General features: G+C 35.5%; 1 protein-coding gene across 5 annotated transcripts in view; it reads left to right on the top strand.

The window, feature by feature from the left end:
- Positions 1–19,899, top strand: part of SRBD1 (S1 RNA binding domain 1) — a 127,469-nt gene that overhangs the window by 71,878 nt on the left and 35,692 nt on the right. For all 5 annotated transcript variants that reach the window (XM_080588044.1, XM_080588043.1, XM_080588042.1 and 2 more), the window contains exon 17: positions 3,026–3,108. In XM_080588044.1, coding sequence (XP_080444170.1) covers positions 3,026–3,108 — 83 coding nt within the window. The remainder of the gene's footprint in view (positions 1–3,025; positions 3,109–19,899) is intronic.

The following is a 19,899-nucleotide window of genomic DNA, read 5'->3' as shown; positions in this document are numbered from 1 at the left end:
TTGTTAGAAAAAATGAAGCATACCTTAATAACAGTGGAAGTGAGACTGCACTGCCACTTTATTTCATCGTTAGTGTTCTAAAAATTAATTGTTAATAGCTGTTCCTGAAATGGGCTTTAAAACATACAAGCGATTACCTTTAATAAATATCTGTATTACTGTAATATTTTAATCTGAAAAATGCTTGAAGTACAGTGATTTAATTTTTATGAGGACAATGTAAGACCATCAGGTTTTACTGTCTGATTTTGCAGTCTGGTCCACCGGGAGCAGACCTTGCATTTCTGCAGAGTCCTCATGATTTCAGCCAGGCTCTGCTTGCATTGCAAGAGTCCAGCCACATGGATCAAATTGCTGGAGTGGAGCCTCAGTGCCCCCTAAAAAGATACATCTATTGAAGTGTGCTATTAATATAACAAAGAAAAGGTGGGTTTGTCTGTGCAAGAGACAGTGGATGTTCATCTTGAGTCATTGTTGGAGTGAATTTGTGCCTGGAGAGAATCTGTACTCTCTTTAATGTTTTCCCTATTGTGCCATCTTTTATTTTGAATTTGAAGTGTTCTGGAGTAAAATAGAGGCTTCAGTGGAAATTCAGCAGGTCAGCTGTCCTGCTGGCACGACTGTAGGAACTGCATCCTTTAAACCATACAACTGACTGCTAATTGATCTTTACGCTTCAATATTGGAACTATTTCCTGTATCATCCAGGAAAGCACTTAACTATCTGTGTAATTTTATGCATGCAAAGAGTATTGCTGGCTCCGGTGGGATTACCGCCATGCATCTGTGCTGAAGGGCTTTGCCGGGTCAGGGCCTGCACCTCTGCTGGAAGCCTCGTAGGGATATGACAGCATTGTCAGTCTAGCTGTTAGGAAACGAAGAGTCCATGTTTTACTTTTCATTTAAGATTCCTTAGAGAAGGTTATGCTTGGAAATTTCCCGTAGCAGCCTATCTGTGTAATTGCCTGTTTTTAAAAGATGTAATGAAAGGCGATGTGGACAGTGACATATGTTGCTCTCAGTTGTCTAAAATGTAGCTTTTGAAACTTTTCTATTAGGTTAAAAAGAAAATTCTGTAGAACATTCTGTGGATATTGAGTTTAAGATAACTTATGGCAGATAAATATTGTACACAGAGACATAAAAGCATTCAGAAGAAATACCTGTACAGTTTTAAATGTTTCCTGTTTTGTATTGATACTGCTTTCACTAGTGTTCTGTTCCAGTTCTGTTTGTTAGGTGACTGGTGATAGGTACTACTAGTGTTTCAAGGAAACTAATATGATTATTGTAAGAAAGCATTTCTGTAGTAAGCTATGTGAGCTATAAAAATTGTACTTGCACTAGTTAGCCTTTTGTGATTTTTGACGAGAAGGCATATATGATAGCCTTTGAATGCAGAACTTCTCTGTTAGAGAAGCAGGCGTGTCAGATGTCACCAGTGTAGTGCTCTCTGAGCTGAGCTAGCAAACTGCCATTGTCAGCATATGGAAAATAAAAAAAAGTATGAAGAGTCTTGTGTGGCTGCGCAGTGAACTTCATGCTAACTATACAGTTACTATTGCAAATCCTTCAAAGTAAATCCTTCAAAGTGAAATCTATTATGATGTCTTCAGTTGACAAATTTTGCAGTTCTTGTTTGAGAATCTTGCATAACTAATAAATAGGCATTAGGTTTACTGTTTTGGCTTCAAGTATCGGTGTTTATTTGAATCCTTTTCCAAAGCGCTTTGAAGTCATTAACAATCTGCAGTAGTGGTAATCGCCATTCAGATTAGGGCCTCAAAGGTTATTAAGGCATTGGAGCTCTTTTCATACAAGGAATGGCTGAGAGAACTGGGATTGAGGAAAAAAAAGAAGGCTTGGAAGGATGTCATGGATGTATGGAAATACCTGACGGGGTGGAATGAAGAAGGAGGCAAACTCTTCTTAGTAGTGACCACTGGCAGGACAAGAGGGCACAAATAGAAACTCAGGAAATTCCATCTGAACACACAAAAAACCCCACTTCTTTATTGTGACAGTGGTCGAACACTGGCACAGGTTACCTTGAGAGATTGTGGAGTCTCCATCCATGGAGATATTCAGAACCCAGCTGGACACAGTCCTGGGCAACCTGCTCTAGCTCACCTTGCTTGAGCAAGGGAGTTGGATGAGATGATCTCAAAAGGTCCTGTTGAATGTAAATACATAAGTGATTCTGAGTAAAGCTTATATATATGTGTGTGTATATATATATTAAAAAAGTAAAGCTCTGTAAAACTTTATATAAAATATTTGTTTTATGTAAAAATATATCATGTATATAATTGTATATCATACAATCATATCTTCGTGTAATTTGTCTTGTTTTATATAAACAAAATAACAGGTGAGATACTTCCAGTTTTCCAATTTAAAGATTACGTATGTATCGTTGACCAAACCACCAAATGGATATACAATCTTATTCCTGACTTCTGTCTGTTCTTCCTCTGTCTCTTGATATCCTTTAAAATAAATTTAAAGGTAAAATAAACTTTAGAAAAAGCATCTTGGTGTGACTAATGCCAGCTGTGGGTGTGGTTTTGAAGGTAGTAGCTTTCAAAGAGCCACAGCCATCTTCTGTCCTATCCCCATTTCTGTCATTCTTAATACAAATGCACAAATGATATATATCTGTGATTTAAGGTTGAAGATTATAATTTTAAGTGCTAACTATGCATTTTAATATAGAGATGAGGGAGAAATTTACTGTACACAGTTGTGTTTACTAGCTCTGTGGCCTGAGTAAATGATTTTAATGTTGTGATTACAGTACGAAATCTTCTTAAGTCTTTGCATGAATTCTTCAATTAAAAAGTTTCATTAATGTACATTTCATCTCCTGTCTAGCAAAGAAAAAATATTCTATTTGAATAGTGAAAATTTCCAGGTTAAAAAAAAAAAAGTTAAATTTGTAGAAGGCTGAAAAAATTAGCAAAACCAGTTATATAATTGTGATTTTTCAGATAAAACAATATTTTTTTCTAATTCTGTTTTTCAGTTTCCATAGCTAGACGTGTACAAGACCCATTAGCTGAGCTAGTGAAAATTGAGCCCAAACACATAGGAGTTGGAATGTATCAGGTAAGGTAATATATATCATTTAATCTCAGTAATCCATCATGATATAGAGCAACATCAAAATGCTTTTTTTTATAATCAAGTGCCAACTAGTCTCCTTTAACAGATATTTGTAGAATTGGTAGAATGGTAGTAAATGCCTTTGAAAAAGTCATAGAATGCCTCTTTTCTAATCTCCAGTTTTAACGATTGTGATTGAGACTCAGAAATGGCTGTAGCCAGATTTATAGTCTATTAAAAACATCAGATCAGACAGGTAACCTGATCTGTAAAGCCTTCTCTCTTTTTTTTTTTTTTTGCATTGTTACAGCAATGAGGTTTTAGCTCTTGTGTAAAATACAATAAGATATTGATCCTCCATTTAGAAGCCATTAATTTGTGCTATTAGGTGCATTCCTTCTTAGAAGTTTGTAATAAAGCATTTGTTTTGAAGTTTTGGATTTACTAAAGTTGAACTGGAAAATGTTTGGTAGCTCTTCTGTACGTTTTTGTAGGTTGTTTCTGGGAAGTAACATCTACCTTCAAAACGTGTTTAGAAAGGGAATGGTATTGAGAAGTGGTACATAAGACATTATTATTTTGTAGCATTTTGACATCCATACAGGAAAGTGTTTATGCAAGTGCTTAATTCCCACCAAATAGAGATGTGAAAAAACAAAAGAGCAACAAACCCAGAAAAATTAGCATGTGCTTTTCTCGTTAATTTTGAGACTACAGAATGTAGGTAAATTTGAAAGGCAGGAACAGAAGTAAAAATAGAAAGCAGAGAAGAGTCTGGATCTGTGCTTTCAGGTAAGCGTGTGAGAGTTAATGGGGTAGAATGCAATTAGCAGACTAGAATAATCTACTTCCACTGCTAAAGGTGGTGTGACAAATTTCAAAGAGGTGTGTATCCTGGATTATTGCATTTTTATATTTTAGAAAGAACTGTGGTCAACATTTTAGTTGTTAAAGGTAGCAGGCAGCGCTGTTTTTGCAAGCTGTACTTGTGTTGCTGCAGAGTATGTTTTATGTATTTGTGTTCCTTCCTAACTGCAGAGCTTAGTAAAACTAACTTACATAATTAATCTTTCAGTATGAACTATACCGTAGTTTTTGAGGAAAATTATCTTGAAAGACTGAAATATTGTAGAGTTGTTTAACTTATATATCTCTATTTCAGTAAAAGTGGGCTTTTAATGATGGCAGCTAAAATCAAGGTAGTCATTTGTCAAAAAAAAAAAAACATTCAGTCTGAAGCACACTTTTTTTTTGATTTCCTTACTCATGGAGACGCACCGCTATTATTTATAAAATTAGCAGCAGTAACAACAATGAAAAGTGATATAGATTTTTGTAGGTCTCTGTTTTAAGGAATAAAGTTTTTAAAAAAAATCTTGAAATGCTATGTCCTAGTCACAGCTCTTTGAGTAGAAGTTGGTTGTTTTAAAACTAATTTTTTAAAAAATCAATACCAAAATGGAATACCTTACTGTTTGAAGTATACTGTGGATTACTGTGTGTAATTTGCGTTACTTGGCCAGGAGGTACTGATTTAGATATACAGTATCTACTGTGGCCCGTGTGTATGTTACAGAGAAGCATATGTTGAAAGCTAAAAGGCATAGAGTTGGTAGTTGTATGGTTTTGGGAGCATAATATCAGGTAGATATTGCAATGACCATATTGTAGCTGTTCACTATAGCCTCAGTGGCTGAAGCCAGCATGATTTTCTTAGTACAGGCTAACAGGGTAAGTACCAACTCAGGAAATTGAGTCTGGTCAATTGAGATTTGTGTTAACTTATTTTAAACAAAAAAAAAAAAAGTTTGTACTTCACCACCGGATTTTATTCTTCTTTCAAGTTATGATTCTGAGTTTGTGCAGTACCAAGAAAATCTGTTTTGTCAGAGAAAAATAAACAGGCCCCCAGTCTCCTAACAGGTACTTCCTTTAACAAAGAGAAGCACCACCTGATTTATTAGGGTCTCTCACAGGCTAAAATTCCAGTTGCCTAAAGGTCCTTGTTTTCTTTTATCTTTATCTCATTAGGAAAATCGTTCTTTCCTCCCAGACAAGAACCTAGCCAGAATTAATTTATCACCTTCAGTTCATATTAGTATGATTTCTTCTGTAGTTGAACATGAGGATGATGCTCAAGCTCTGCCTGATGCGGAATATGTTTGCCTTGTCACCTCCCAGTGCCAGTTCAAGGCTTAATTCATATCAGGAAAGTAGTTAGTGGCTCAATACGTTATTACACTGCAAACTGAATTTTTGGCTGATGAATCACCACTGTAATTGTAATGTGCTTGGATGATGTAGATAAGAGCTGAGAACAAAGCTGCTTCACAAAGGTTGTGGTTAGGGAATTGAATTCCAGAGCAAAGAAAATGGATTAAAAAGAAAAAGAATCGGGGGGTGTGGGGGGGAATCTTTCCTCTCAAACAGAAACCCAGCTTTTCATATGAGAATAAACCAGCACTGGAATAAACATTCTGTTCACTATTCTCTATCAAAGACAAATAACTTCAGGTAATAGGGGAATTAAATTAATAAAACTTTAAAAAGTCAAAGCTTGAATCTGCATTATAAGGCAGAGAAGGGAAGAAGAATGCGAAGGGACAAGGTTAAGTTTGGCTAGTTCTTTGCTTTTGGTTTGATGTGCAGAATTCTTGGATGCTAGAAAAATAGTAACCTCAGCAGGGAAAATACATATCATGGTGATGGGAGCTCCACCTCACCTGTAGCCTAGGAACGCAAGGTATGGTATGTGTTGAAGGGTCAGAATTTTTTAACAAGTCATGTCAAATATTAAAAAATGTTTGATCTTGAAAACGCAACATCCTATTTGGTCTTTGTAGTTTTTGGAGTGCAAAAAATCTCTCTGTGATATATTTTTGAATGCGGTAACATATTTGCGATTTAACACATTTGGAAAATTAACATCCCAAAAGTATGTAAGTCATAATGTATGCAGCTTTATAACCTCTGAAGTGCTTGATTCCAGATGTAGCTGGAACATTTTTGTCAAAAGAAATAAAATTTGTGACTGATACTCTTAAGCAATGGCTCCTTCAGGAGAAAAAAAAAATATTGAGCTAATTCTTATTTAAGTTTGTTAAGCTAATACTTATTTATGTTGCTGGAGGATCCTGACCAAAACGGTTTCATAAAGGCTAATTGGAATACCTAATAATACGAGTTTAAAATTTGGAAATGCCTATTCAATTCCTTATTGTCCTTTTCCCTCATCATGTTTCTCTCATTACTAAATTGTATCAGCTTTGCATTTGATTAAATATAGGACATTTTATTATTTCAGGTAAAATTTGTTAGGCATTTTAGTTGTGCGTTTGTTGTTGTTTTTTTGTTTTTTGTTTTTTTTTTCCCCAAAAAAAGATGGGTGCTTTGTGTTAAATGACAACACAACTAGAGGAAACACTTATAATCAGATATGTATCCTCCTTAGTAACCCTGGTTGTATCTTAATTATGTTTTTTTTGACGGTTGTATTTCATATTTTATTACTTTTCTGAGCTCCCATCATGAAAATTATTTACTTGAGGCAAACTGACTGTACATTTAATAGTTTAATGCTTAATCATTTTGGAGATATTTGGGAGGCAAGGCTTTAAAAATACGGGAATCAAAGGAACTTCTAGGGTATCTCTAAGTCCAAGAATAAGATCATTTTGGTCAGCCTGATACAACTGCAGGCTGAAGAACTCTATGCATTATTTCCATTTGCTGTCTTTCGCACAAGAAAAGATGACCTGTGCCTTGCATTGCAGGTGTTTGTCAGCCCATTTTTAGAAAACCCCAGCAGAGGTGTCTGGGTAGCTTTATTTGTTAAGTCATTCTGAGGCTTAACAAACTTAATCATTGGATATATTTCTTTATTATCTAATTCAGTGTTCTGGATAAATTAAAAATTGTTGTCTTGTTTCTCTAACAGAGGAAACTTGAAAATTAGCTTTTTAATAGGAAATTGCTAATATAAAAAGCTGTGAAGTAGCTGGTGAGTACAATTGTCGTAGTCTGAACATTGGCCATCACAAAGAATTGATACACAGCTTAAGAAAAGCTTCATCATCGTTTTTCTGTAAAATATGTAGAGTTTTTAATGATGATATACAAGAGACATATCCTTTTCGTATCTGGTTTTGATTATAAATCCTTTGCATATTATGCTGTTATTTAATAACATGGAGCAAAGTACTGGAGCTGGCTGCTCCTTCAATCAGATATGTACATTTTTTGCTGACTATTTAAGAACTTTATTATTCTTGTTTATTTTTTGATTAATTGACCCATAGTGTATTTGAATTGTTAGGTGTATTACTTGGATAGCATAGGAGAATCACTCATGTATGATGTGAGAGCATGATGACATACGATGTGCAAGAGAGTAGGTTTTTTAATCTCTGAGGCGTGATTCTCAAAGCAACCTTAAACTTGAGCTTGCTTTATTAAGCTTATTAAAACAAATTTGTGTTGGTTTGCAACTTAGGTTTTTGTGATTAAGAAGACGAGATGCTTTATTTATTAGGTGAACAGTGCTTTATATTGTGTGATTCATGTAGCTCCTGTGGAAAACTCCGTTCAGTAGGAGCGTTGTTTGCTGGTCTGAACTGCAGATTTCAGGTTTCAACACCAAGTTGAACAGCCTGTCTACAAAATGCTTCAGCATTCTTTTTGTATTACTACACTGAATTTATACGTGCAATTAAGCACAGAACTGGATCTCCTATGATACACTTGCAGTTCTGAGCTTGCTTATATTGTGTTTTTTTTTTTTTGTTTTTGTTTGTTTGGTTTTTGTACTTTAACTGGAATGGTGCATAAAGAGAACTTTGCATAAACAGTAGGTGTCTAAGGATACCAATGTTCAGTTTTGTATACGTCACTTAATAAGGGTGGTCTGATTACTGTGATGTAATTCATATCGCACCTTTTTGACAGCATATGACAACTGTTTTATTACAAATGTACTTCAAGTCGAAAAAAAATAAAAATATGAAATATTATGTTGGTGGACTGGAGTCTATCTGCCACTGTAGGGGAGGTATGAGGAGAGAAACTGGCTACTGATATTAAAGAACCTCCTAAACAACGTAGACTAAAGGATATGTTCTCAGTATTGTTTTTTAAAAAAAAATTTAGTGGCCCAGAATTTGTCCAGTTACTTCCTCTCTATTAGGTCTCATCTCTGAACAAATTCACTGGGACTTGAAAGACAGGCAAATGGGATAGTATTTCACAAGAATGCTCTTAGCTCTACTTCTCAATAAAGGAAACTTTAATCTCTTTCCTGAACCTCAAGTCTCCTGCAAAGAAGACTATTGTTACTTTTTTTTCTCTCCAGCATAGAAAATAGAGTTGCTTGCTCTGAAACTTGAGGAAAAAGGAGAAAAGTACACCTCCAAGTTTTAAGGTGTACAAGATTTTTTTTGAGGGACAGGGTGTGGTGGTTTTCCCTGTAAAATCTCAGTAAAAGCAGGCAAAAATGTGTCTTGTCAGTAGGGAAAAGGTGTGCAAAGTAAGTGGATAGGTAGGCTGGTGAATACGTCTGTTTAATTCAGGAATTCTAACACACAGGAAATTATGGAAACCTTTTGTTAGGATTACTTATCCAGCCTTTAGTTAGGTTTTGCAGACCATTAATTTGCTGGCTGTAGATTCTCTTAATTATAGTGTAGTAGTGGTAAAGTATTAGCTTTGTGAGGAAACCAAGGAAAAATAATACCTGTTCTTGCCCAGCGTTGTTTTTAGGGTGAATAATGCACTTTTCATTTTGAAGAGTAAAGTCCTGTGAACCAAGCTGTCACAGATCTTTGGGAAGAAAATCTTTGCAGACAGCTTTGTCAGGAAGAGACAGGCAGTAATGGTAATGGCTTTTGGATGCTTCCTCACCCCATAAAATGAAGTGGATTCTTTTCTAAGTAAGTTACACCTCTGTTGGATTTGCATAATTTAAACCAATCTTCGGCAACAGTTTTGCTGCCTGCGGAATATGGTTTACATCCTGTAACTTGGCAGAGTCTCTTTGGTTGGGGCTAGCTGTTCTCTGGCTGGCAAATAGCACAGCAGTAGCACAATAATGTTTAGCTAGTCTGTTGTGGCCAGTTACAGTGAAGGGAAAACAAAAAGGAATATAGAAAGAAAATTAATGTTATTAATGATTTTGTAATTACTGTCATCTCCAAGGAAACATGCCAGTTCAGTGAGGTGAAATACTGTCCCTTTAAGGAAATGAAGGAAAATTGTGCTTGTGTATTTACAAAGAGTGCAAGAGCACAGCAGTATCACTGCATCTGCACATGTCACTCATGGAGCTGCCAATGGACTGCATCTATTTTTCACTGCTGTCACAAAAATGCATGCTAGAGAGCATTTGAAAACTGTCAGAGATGTTCCTTTGTAAGCAACCTGAACAGCAGGTAAATTTTAGATGTTAATGCTAATAATGTCCCTCTTGAGTTGCTATTTATTATTGGAGAATTTGTATCTGCATATGTGTATTTGTATAGAGGTTCTGAGATTTTAACAGAAGTAGGAAAGTTTTTGGAAGAAATGTTGATATATGGAGGTGGAATAATCTAAGCATGTTGATAGGAAACAGCTGTTTGACAGATTTGCCCTCACTTGTCAGTTGGTTAGTTGGTTTCTGATTGCTTAATTACCGATTCTGTTAGCAGAAGTTTCTTAGGAAGTTTTTTTTGTCACCATATGAAAACAGGCTTGATGGAAACTTTCTCATGTGATTTGTGCTCTAATTGGATTAAAATTATACATCCTATAACCATCCCCCCCCCCCCAAAAGAAAAGTGGGGGGGGGGGGGGGGGGGAGAAAGGTTGTTTACTGACACAAAAGAAGTAGGTAAGAGCTCCTGGGCAGAATTCCTCAGGTATAGTGTACCCTCTGTGCAAGCCTGTTTAATATTTCAGATTGCATTGCCTTTCTGTAAGTGTATTTGGGCAGAGCTAGTTCAAACACAGGTTAGATGAGTTATGAGCCAACCGGGTGGATTTAAACTCCTCTGAGACACTGTTCTGTTGCAGAAGCCAAGTGGCAAGAGGAGCAAAATGTGAGTTGCAAAGCTGGGATCTGGCAAATCACCTCGATGTGGCTCTTCTTTGCATCTGTTTGGAAATACTTAATTGACTAAAAGCTGGATGATGAAGCCTGTCTTTTCAAGAGTACCTTGACTGATCAGTTTCCTAAATGTGTGAGATGCTATTGGGTTTCCTGTTTACATTTAAAGTGTTTAATAACCGTAGGTAAAAATACACAATTTTAACAATGAATAATTGTTCGACTCCTTTCAGCTCAGAGTTTAAATCTTGGTTTTAAATTTTCATAATTTCTTTACAATTTTTGAAACGTTCTTAAAAATACCACAGTAAAATAACAGCCAGAGCACCACAGATTACTCTTGGAATTATCTATATCCCGGTTGTGATATTTGTATTCATAGAACTTGTGCTTCAAGCCCGTCTTTTATTTCAAGAAATTTAAATCTCTTAAGGCGCTGTTACAAATTCTAGTCAGATTTTAATGTAAACATTATAATGATGAAATTGATTGAACTATGACTGTAGTGAAAGCATCTCCTTTTTGAGGAAAGGCAGGTAAAAGTGGCAGTTGAGATGTGAATCACTTGCTTATGTGGGGGGGGTAGACTTAAACATCTTGCATGTAAATATTATTTGGTAGTGGAATTCCGTGGTTACTGTTTGCTGTGCAGTGGTCATATGTTGCATCTGTTGTTTTGGTTTCACGAATTAACACTATATTCATTTGACTCATAAGGGAAAATGCTAATATTATCATACTTCCAGTTTAGTTTGTAGCACAGCAGCTGTTGACTTGATATCCAAAACACTGAAATCAGGAATAAATTCATATTCACTTTCAGGAGGAGTCCATAACTGGCGTTGAAAGTCCTGATGACAGTTTAAACCTGTAACCTGTTAATAATTGTTAATAACTGTTTTAGTGGTAAATATGTAAAATAAGAACTGGTATGCTTTTCACTGAAATACATTTAAAAAACACTTTTTTTTTCTTAGTTTGAACAAATGTCAAATTATGGAATGCTGCAAGAACTCTTTCACAGGTTCATTGAGCTTTGGTTGTATTTTTCACATTAACTGTTTACTAGAAAATGTGAACACCTGATAAAAATTGTACAATTAAGGTTTATGTTCTTGTTCAGTGTTTATGTATTTGTTTAAATTTTGGATCTGTGATCAAAATTTCCTTAAGATGGATTAAACTTAGTGTAAAATGCATTCAGTGTTGCTGTTCGTCAAAAGAATCATGTGACAGTTATTTGTCAATCCTTTGATATCATCAGAAATTGTACTTTTGTTTCAGCAAGAGACATTATAAAATGCAAGATTGCTCTGTTTTTTTTAGTTTGTTGCTTTTTAGATTTTATCTTGCTAATAACACTTTTTTTAACAGTTTTGAAAAAAATCATTTTAGAAACTAAAATCATGTTTTGCTAAACAGTGATTAATATCTGTGACCTTTATTTTTGGATCAGGAACATAAATATACACTTTTTTCTGTGTCAGTCATTGTCTAAGATTTCATCTTTGTTCTGCTTTCCATTACATACCATGAATTATATGAAATTAATTTAATCGCTACTCCAAACAGAAATTAAATGTGCCCTAATCCGGAGTTACGTTGTTTGCTTTTACAACTGTAAGTCATAAGTAATTAATTTTCCTTGGAAAATTAATTCACTTACCATTCCCAGTAGCATCATATGTTGACACAGGGTTATAGATAGTTTAATATTTTTGTTCAGCATGTTGGCCTCAACTTTGGAAGACCTTAAATCAAAACAAATTCGAATTTACTCAACGGTATATAATTCAGGGTTATTTGAAGTGAATGTTGTCTTTATTGCTGTCAACCGGCTGCTGATGATGATTCTGAAATTATATCGAGTCTTCCAAAACCCTAAAGTCCACGGACAGATGTGAGGTATTCCATTAAAAATAGATAAGTAAATAAATAAATTGTTTCACTCAAGACGTGAATAATGTGGCCACTGGAATACCATCAGTAGTAGAAAACTGGAGCTCCTCAGAGGATATAACTCTTTGTAGGACATGACATTTTGCAGAGTCTTAGGCTAGAGGCAGTTGGGTTTTTTGTTTTTAACATACCTTATGTTGCTTGAGACTGTAGTTGGGGATTCATTATTCCTGTTGCACTCAGGAATCTCTAAGCTGACTTAATTTGGAGACTTTTTCACTTTTTTTTTTTGACTTAATTTGACTTCTACGTCGTGGTGCTGAGGTGGAACAGGGGCACTCGGGCTGCTGGGCCTTCAGAGCAGCCTAGGCCAGGAGTCTTCCGGAATGAGAGAGGCAGCTTTTAAGTCTAATCTTTAAAGTTTGCCAGGAGGATTTTTTTTGTGTGTGTGTGTGTGTGTGCAACTCCATAAAACATGGTGTTTATTACTTCGGTTTATTTTTATTTATTTAAGTCTCCCGGGTGAAACTCCAGTGACGGCAGTGTTGCAGTTCAAACAAGCAAGGCTTATTTTATAAATGTCCCTTTGTGAGTTGGTGGCTGCATTTCGCCTGAATGCAGGGGGTCAGTATCTGTGGCGTTTAATTTCGAATTTTGGGGGTGGAAAGTAGAAATTGACATTTAATTCCAGGGTAAAGTTACTGCTATATCAGGCATAAAAATATTATTGCATTAGCAATCAAAGGAAGAAAATAAACTATGAACACATCGACAATATACACTAGTGTGGCAGACCTGTGTAAAATATCATAGTAGATGGAAGAAAATATTTTTTCAGATGCTTTTTTTCACCAAAACCGGTTTTTATCAAGGCAGGCAGTAGAGAATGTAGAGAAAAGAATTTCACTGATAGAATTAGGTCCTACTATTCGGGCAGTCAAAGGTAAATTCAGCTGTACATAGCAAAATTGTGCGTGGATAAAACAGTATCACACAGCACTTATTCGTACACGTATCACATGCAATATTAGTGAATGTTGGCAGAGCTCTCCATTAAATTCTGTATTTGTTACTTTCAAGTTCAATTATTTTGAGTTTCCTACTTCCATATAAGGCATTTAATGTCAGTCAATCTGGTAATTTAAAATGTCTTAGCAGGTAATGCTTGCTGGTTTTTATTATGGTTTAATTAGTTTCAAGAAGCTTCACTATGATATTTAAAAACACAAAATCTGCGAAGAAAATGTGGCAAACAGCATTTGGCTCTATACTTCTCATTGAGTCATGTGTGGTATGGAAGTTGCATCCTGCCTGCTGCGCTGGGCTGTTCACGTTTGTGTTCATTGCCTGGGACATCAGTTTTAACAAAGTGCAACTTTTACAGAGCCTGCAGGAGTTGTTCAAATCTTCATTTTCACCTATTCTCTGATGCGATGCAATTTCCATCTCAGGAGAATGAGGAGAGAGCACTAGCTCTATCCTTTACTTACCCGTGCTTGCTGGAGCTTGTGGTGCTTACACGCAGGAACAGTCTCGGCGTATTCTGCCCCATTCTATCAGCTTTCGTACTGCACTTACCTTTCTGTGTTACTGTTGTCCATGAAATGAATGTAAAAACTGTTGTGTAGAAAATCTTTTGGGAGCCAACCAAAAACTGTTGCTGTTCTTACGAATTTCTTGGCAGTTTAAGTTTGTGTTTCTTTTGGGAATATTCCCATTCATTTTATGATGACAGTGATTGTCTAAATTTGCAAGAAAAATGAAGTTAAAACAATTATTGTTTAAAAAAAAAAAAACCTGCAGAAACTATTTCAGGCAAAATTTATATTTTGAGCTTGACTGTACTTTTTGGATTAGATAATTCACAGTTGGCACTAATTGTGAAGCAAACATTGAGCTATGAAGTACAATAGGAAAATGCCCAAGAAGCATGAACAAACGCATACAGTGCCTCTTAATGTAAGTGCCTGGCTCTTTGGAGGCCACCAAGAAGTCTACAGTGATTGACGTGCATTCTGGTGAAGCTTTTTTTCCTGTAGCAGTGTTGAAGTCAGTCAAAGCGTATAGACAAAGCTGAGTGAATACCAGTTTCCCCAGTACAGGGGCTATTTTTTCAGGAAGTCTAACTCAAACCAGATGTTTTGCTTAGACCTAGAGTTTGTTGCTGCCAAGCATCTCATCAGAGGTCAGAGTTCTGGGCTCAGGGCCCTGCTAGAATTCTTTCACAAATTGCTATTCGGTGAGGTTTTAATCCTAATGGAAAGAATAATGTGCTTGTAAAATCTGCAGTTATTACAAACACAGTATACATATTGTGAACTTCAAATGACTACATATTTCATTCCCATAAACAGGGAATGCAGATGAATGCAGTGTGTAATAGTTTTAGACATTCAAACTTAAACCAAGTATATAGTTTATACTACTGTTAACCATTTGCATTCTTAACACTCCTGTAAAATGAATAGTAATCTTGACTAAAAATTGGCAGCTCCTAACAAAACAAAACAAAACAAAAAAACCCTCCAGCACGTTTTGACTTGTAAGCTGTTTCCTGAAGTAAATAGGAAATCCTTATGCTTTTGAGTATATTCAAAAAGTACTCTGCTTGTTAAGGCAGTAGGCTTGGCACAGTTTGTTTCTTTCCTTCTTTCCTTTTTCTCTGTCTCAGTTTTTAAATAGCTTGGTAGCAACATTTTTATGGTCAAGTTAATCTTACTTCGGCTATTTATTCATACAGCTAATTATTTGTCCCCAAATCCTCAGAGTTGACATCATATACTCCAGCTTACTTAGAAACAAATGCTGGCGATACAAATTGTTAACAGCGAGAACTAGCAATGAAAATTCTCCTTATATTTTTTGTCATCTTTTTTGGAAGTATTACTTATAAACTTCTGCTGTAAGAAAAAACTCTCAGGTAACTTTGGTTCTGTGCTGCAGCCTGCAGCTAGAGAAATGTACCTCGATATCATATGAAGATTAAGGTTTTGGATATCGTACATTTATATCAGTATGCTGTAGAACACAGTACTACAGTGTGACATTGGGTGACCAACGTCTCAGTACACTGAGGCTATACTGATGAGTTGTTTGAATTTAATGCTGTGTAGCATCTTAGTTGTCGGTGAATGCTGCTGAAGAATCATGTCTGTTAGTCTCAATCTTTTCATTACTCATCAAACCTTTAATTCCTATAAATATGTTCAATTATTTAATACAGCTGTGCTTCTTAATCTTGTTACAATTTGTGAATTTTATGTAACTTTGTGTGTTTTGCTTTCGGTGAAAAATGTAACTTGAGGAAAAGGTGGTGTCACTCAAAAGAGTTAATGTTATCCCATTCGCACAATGATCATAGCCTGTGATGGTCACACTGGGAAGGAGGCAAAAGTGTGTAAAGTAGGATGTCTACACCAATGCTCTAAACTGTGCAATGTGTTGAGGTGTCCATCTACCATGCATTTTTTTTATTTATACTGTCATTCATTTAGTTATTTGGTTGCACCGAGAACTGTGTAATGAATGATGGTTTTACAGTACAGGTGTTCCTAGCTTTCTTAGGTGTGGGGGGAAAGTCTTTTAAGTACTGGTGAAGCTGTTCAGCAGAGCTCCCTATTACATAAATATATTTCATGGCAGTGAGCATAGAGACTTGCAGAATGCATCAGTGCTTACATCAGTCTGTTGCTTAAAAAAAATTAAAATGGTAGAGCTGGTGTTTGGGTTGCAAATTAATTTTCAGAGACAGTATGCATCTTTCAGAGAACATAAAAAATAGCTTAATTCCTGCCATATTCTTTAGAAATGAGAATGTGTCCAAAATGTTATTGCTAAGCTTCTTTTCCATTATAGTGTGTACGCTTACATAAATAATATTTTTGCCATTTTTTTTTTCGTACACAAGACTTAGATTTGAGTGTACAGAGCTGAATGAGAAAACTTGTTCTTTCAATGAATGGATTATAAGCTTTAACTTCCTTCTGTTAGAATTTGAGTTTTCATTAACTGAGAATGTTTATTTTGTTTAAGAAACACAAAATGGCAGAGATATGCTACTTTTGTTGCAAGTTAGATGATGCTAGTGCAAGCTTCTGCCTCAAGGTGAGAAAACAAATATTAAACATGGATTGAAATAAATATGCACAACCTAATCATTCAGATGTAGTAAGAAAAAAGTGGAGTCAAGCTATAGTCTTATAAGAGAAGCTTTTTCATATTAATGAGTTTCCATTTGCCAATAATTCTGTCATTTGTAACTTGAATCATTCATCACCCCTGCAAATGGTTCTTTCAAGACGTTATTTGCAATTTTGTCTTGTGTTTTTGTCCTTGATGTTGTGAAAATGACCGTCTACTGTTACAGGAATGAAAAGAGATCTCATTCAAACATCTTTTGTGTTTCCACTTTCAGTGAAAAATGTTTTTCAAACCTGCAGCTGGTTATTTCTGCAGGAGTTCCCACTTATATTCAGGTTTGATTGACATTTTGAAATGGCAGCTTTTCATGAAAAGCTGTTAACTTGTAGAATTTGGTTATGGTACTAAGACAGACTGACTTTGTTCTACTGTTGGGGCCTGTCCAACCTAAACAGAACCTTGCATCTGAATTTAATAGTGCTACTCAGCATAGAGAGTGCAAGCTTTTTTCTTTTTCTTCATTTTTTTTTTTAACACTGGCTTCTGATCTGTATTTGAACCTGACCTGATAGGTACTCATCCTGATATCTTTTCTGTGAGTAATTGCATTAATTGACGTTTTCTTTCTTTCTCCCTCTTCCTGAACTATTAGGTTGTGCCAGGTTGTGTTTCCATAATTTAAGCGTTGGAATATATTTCCATTTGACATGATGAAAATATATGGAAAATGTTTTATGACTGTACAAGTACCACAGCCTGTCTGAGTTAAGATAAAAGTGACTATCTGCAGGTTTTGTTACTTTTTATTTTTGAAGTACTGGGGGTTAGGGCAAGCTTTATGGTATTAACAAATCTTCTGAACGATGATTACTAATTTAATTTCCAGTTGAAAACTGAGAAAACAGTGCATAACATAATTATTCTGCCTTCGTCTTTCCCAAGTTGGTCTTTAATATTATGCCAGAATGTTGAAAGTGGAAAAGGGACATTATGCAAAATAGTGACCCTCTACGTTTATTGCCAAACTTCTAAATATGGGTATAAAAATACCCATATACATTAGCTGAAAGGAGGAGGAGTATTTTTAACTTCAATACAGGTGACTATTTATATATAGGAACTGAAAAAAACATAACACCTATGAGATCCATGCATCCCAATATCCATCACTGTTGTCAACTTTTGTTTTATTGGGGTGTAAGAAGTAAAACACTGCAAATATTTTTTTATTTTTTTACTTTTCCCCACAGTTTAACCTGTACAGTCCTGTAATTTTGTATGACTTACATGAGGGAGCATTTGAATCTTGTTGTATAAGGAAGTGAGTAATAATGTCATTGACTTTAAAAACAAAAACAAAACCATAGAATTTCTGAATTACCTCTTCTTTTAGCTGGCTAATTATTTTTTATGAAATCTCTGTAGATTTGTACCTGCCCACAGTGATACACAAATCGATGTCCTCATCGAACCCCTTGTTACTGGAAGTAGTTGTTCTTCAAGGAATTTGTGTTTTTTTCTTTTGGAGTTCTGTATGTTATCTCATCATCCTTGACAAAGAGGTCTTTATTAGCTATTGATTTGAATCACAAAGCAGCAACCAGTTATTTTGGTGCTATGAACATGTTCAGCTGGAGTCAGAGGGTCTTGGAATAAAATAAATAAATAAAAAATGTAAAAACAGGTATGTATTTTGTTTATTTTTGTTTAAATCTTCAATATTTAATTCCTTGTGATTCATTTGAAGGTTTGTGCCTCTTTTCTTAGGTTGTTAGAGGTATACTAGTCTGCTGTTTAGAAGCTTTACAATTCTAAAATTAAAATTGAAGGTGTAAATACTGCTGTGAATTGTTATATCTTGTAGTTGGTTTAGGATGCTGAGATGGGTGTCATCTAAAATATGTCCTGCCTATGCTGTCTCTGCAAATGTCTCCAAAGTCAATTGCAACGTAGCATTGGTACAGCCACGTTTTTGTTAGCATTGAAAACCATGTGTGTTCTTGCTGTGAAATAACGTGATTTGTGTGATCCTTTTCTTTAAAGTCATCTGGACTAAATGAAAGTGAATGTTTTCTCAGATGCCTGCTTAATTTTAAATACATTTTTTAGTACCAAACAGAAGATGATAAATTTAATGTTGATGAGCCAATGTTTATAGTTTTATCCCATAATTTTGAATTAATGCTTGATGTGAGCTTTTAAAGTAAAAGCAAAAGTGTCCTATTTGCCACCCAGACTTAAGTGTTAAAAACTAATACACACTGCTGCTGTTCCTCCAAGCAAAGGAAAGATACATGGGTACAAGTTTTTCGGTATACCCTTAAGGTCGCTGTGAAATACTAGACCAATTGAATTAAATGGCAAACTGCCCACTGACTCTAAATGGAGCCAGGATTTTGCCCTTTAACTCTATCAAGCCCTAAGGGCAAGCAGGTTTCATTCTTAACAGACCAAGCATGGCAGCATTTCAAAGGAAAGTTGAGCTGTTGTGAAGTTTGACCCAAACTGCGTGGAACGCAAAGGGCGCTGTGGGGACCTTGAACTGTACTTGCAAGTACAAGAACAGGTAAATGCCTACTGTCCTGGTGGAAACAGTTGAAGATGGTTACCATTTTGAAATGCCATTCTCCATGTCATTTTTTATAGGAAAACATTATTTTATTTTATTTTTTAATTGTAAATGGGCATTCTTCACTTAAAAATGTATAGGAGAATATGGAGAGCAGGAGAGACTGACCAATGTGCTTCTGATTCAGTTCCCTTGCAGAGTAAAGCAGGTTATGCTTTTCTCATAACTATCCCAGCAGTAGGACTAAACATTTAAAATTGCTTCTTCACTTTTATTACATGGTTACTTATTTTTTTAGAGAGATCAGTTAAGACAGACTGATTATTGATAAATTAAGGACTGAAACTTTAGAGTGGTTTGCAGTCACAGAAATTTTGGAGTGTAAGATAAAACTTTAAAGAAAAACATTCATTTTAACCAGGTAAACATACATTTAGGGTCTTCAAACTCACTTGTTTTACAAGAACAAGTGTTAGGCTTATTCACGATGGTTGTATGTACTGTTTGTTATTATTACAGAGCAAAATGAGTATTCGTTGAGCCTGGCCTTTTTCTGCCCTATTTATCTGGGCAGAAGATTTAAACAGCCTTTTTAATATTTTTGTTCTTAATTCACCATTTGGTTTTATTTCAATTTGGTTTCTTCAACTTGTACAGAAATGCTGCTGTGAGTCAAGATTTTTGTACCTGTTTGCTGCCTTAACATTGGCATTTAGGACATCACAAAACCTCAAAGTAGGTGGAGTGATAATCTGGACATTTGTTAAAAGTATTAACACACATACCCCTAATCTGTTTGGGTATTTTTCCTTATTCTTGCTGTATAGTCATCCTTCATTTTATTGTAATCGGGTTGATGAATGCAGCTGTTAATGAATTAACCGGGGAGGACATGTTAAGGACATGTTATTTTCATTATGTCCTCCTAAATTTCTGTTGCTTCAATGGAAGAAGTTTTTATCAGTTACAGCTCCCATTTAGTCCTAGATGATGATGAAATGCTACTTTGAATCTTAATTAAGGCAGCCCTGAACAAGCTATTTGTATATGAACAAGATTGAGAGCATGTTAAGACAGGCTGGCAGGCCATGGCCTGCCTTGCACAGTA

This window comes from Anser brachyrhynchus (assembly GCF_964034855.1).
Source record: "Anser brachyrhynchus genome assembly, chromosome: 3".
Taxonomy (NCBI): Eukaryota; Metazoa; Chordata; class Aves; order Anseriformes; family Anatidae; genus Anser; species Anser brachyrhynchus.
This window is presented reverse-complemented; position numbering and strand designations above follow the sequence as displayed.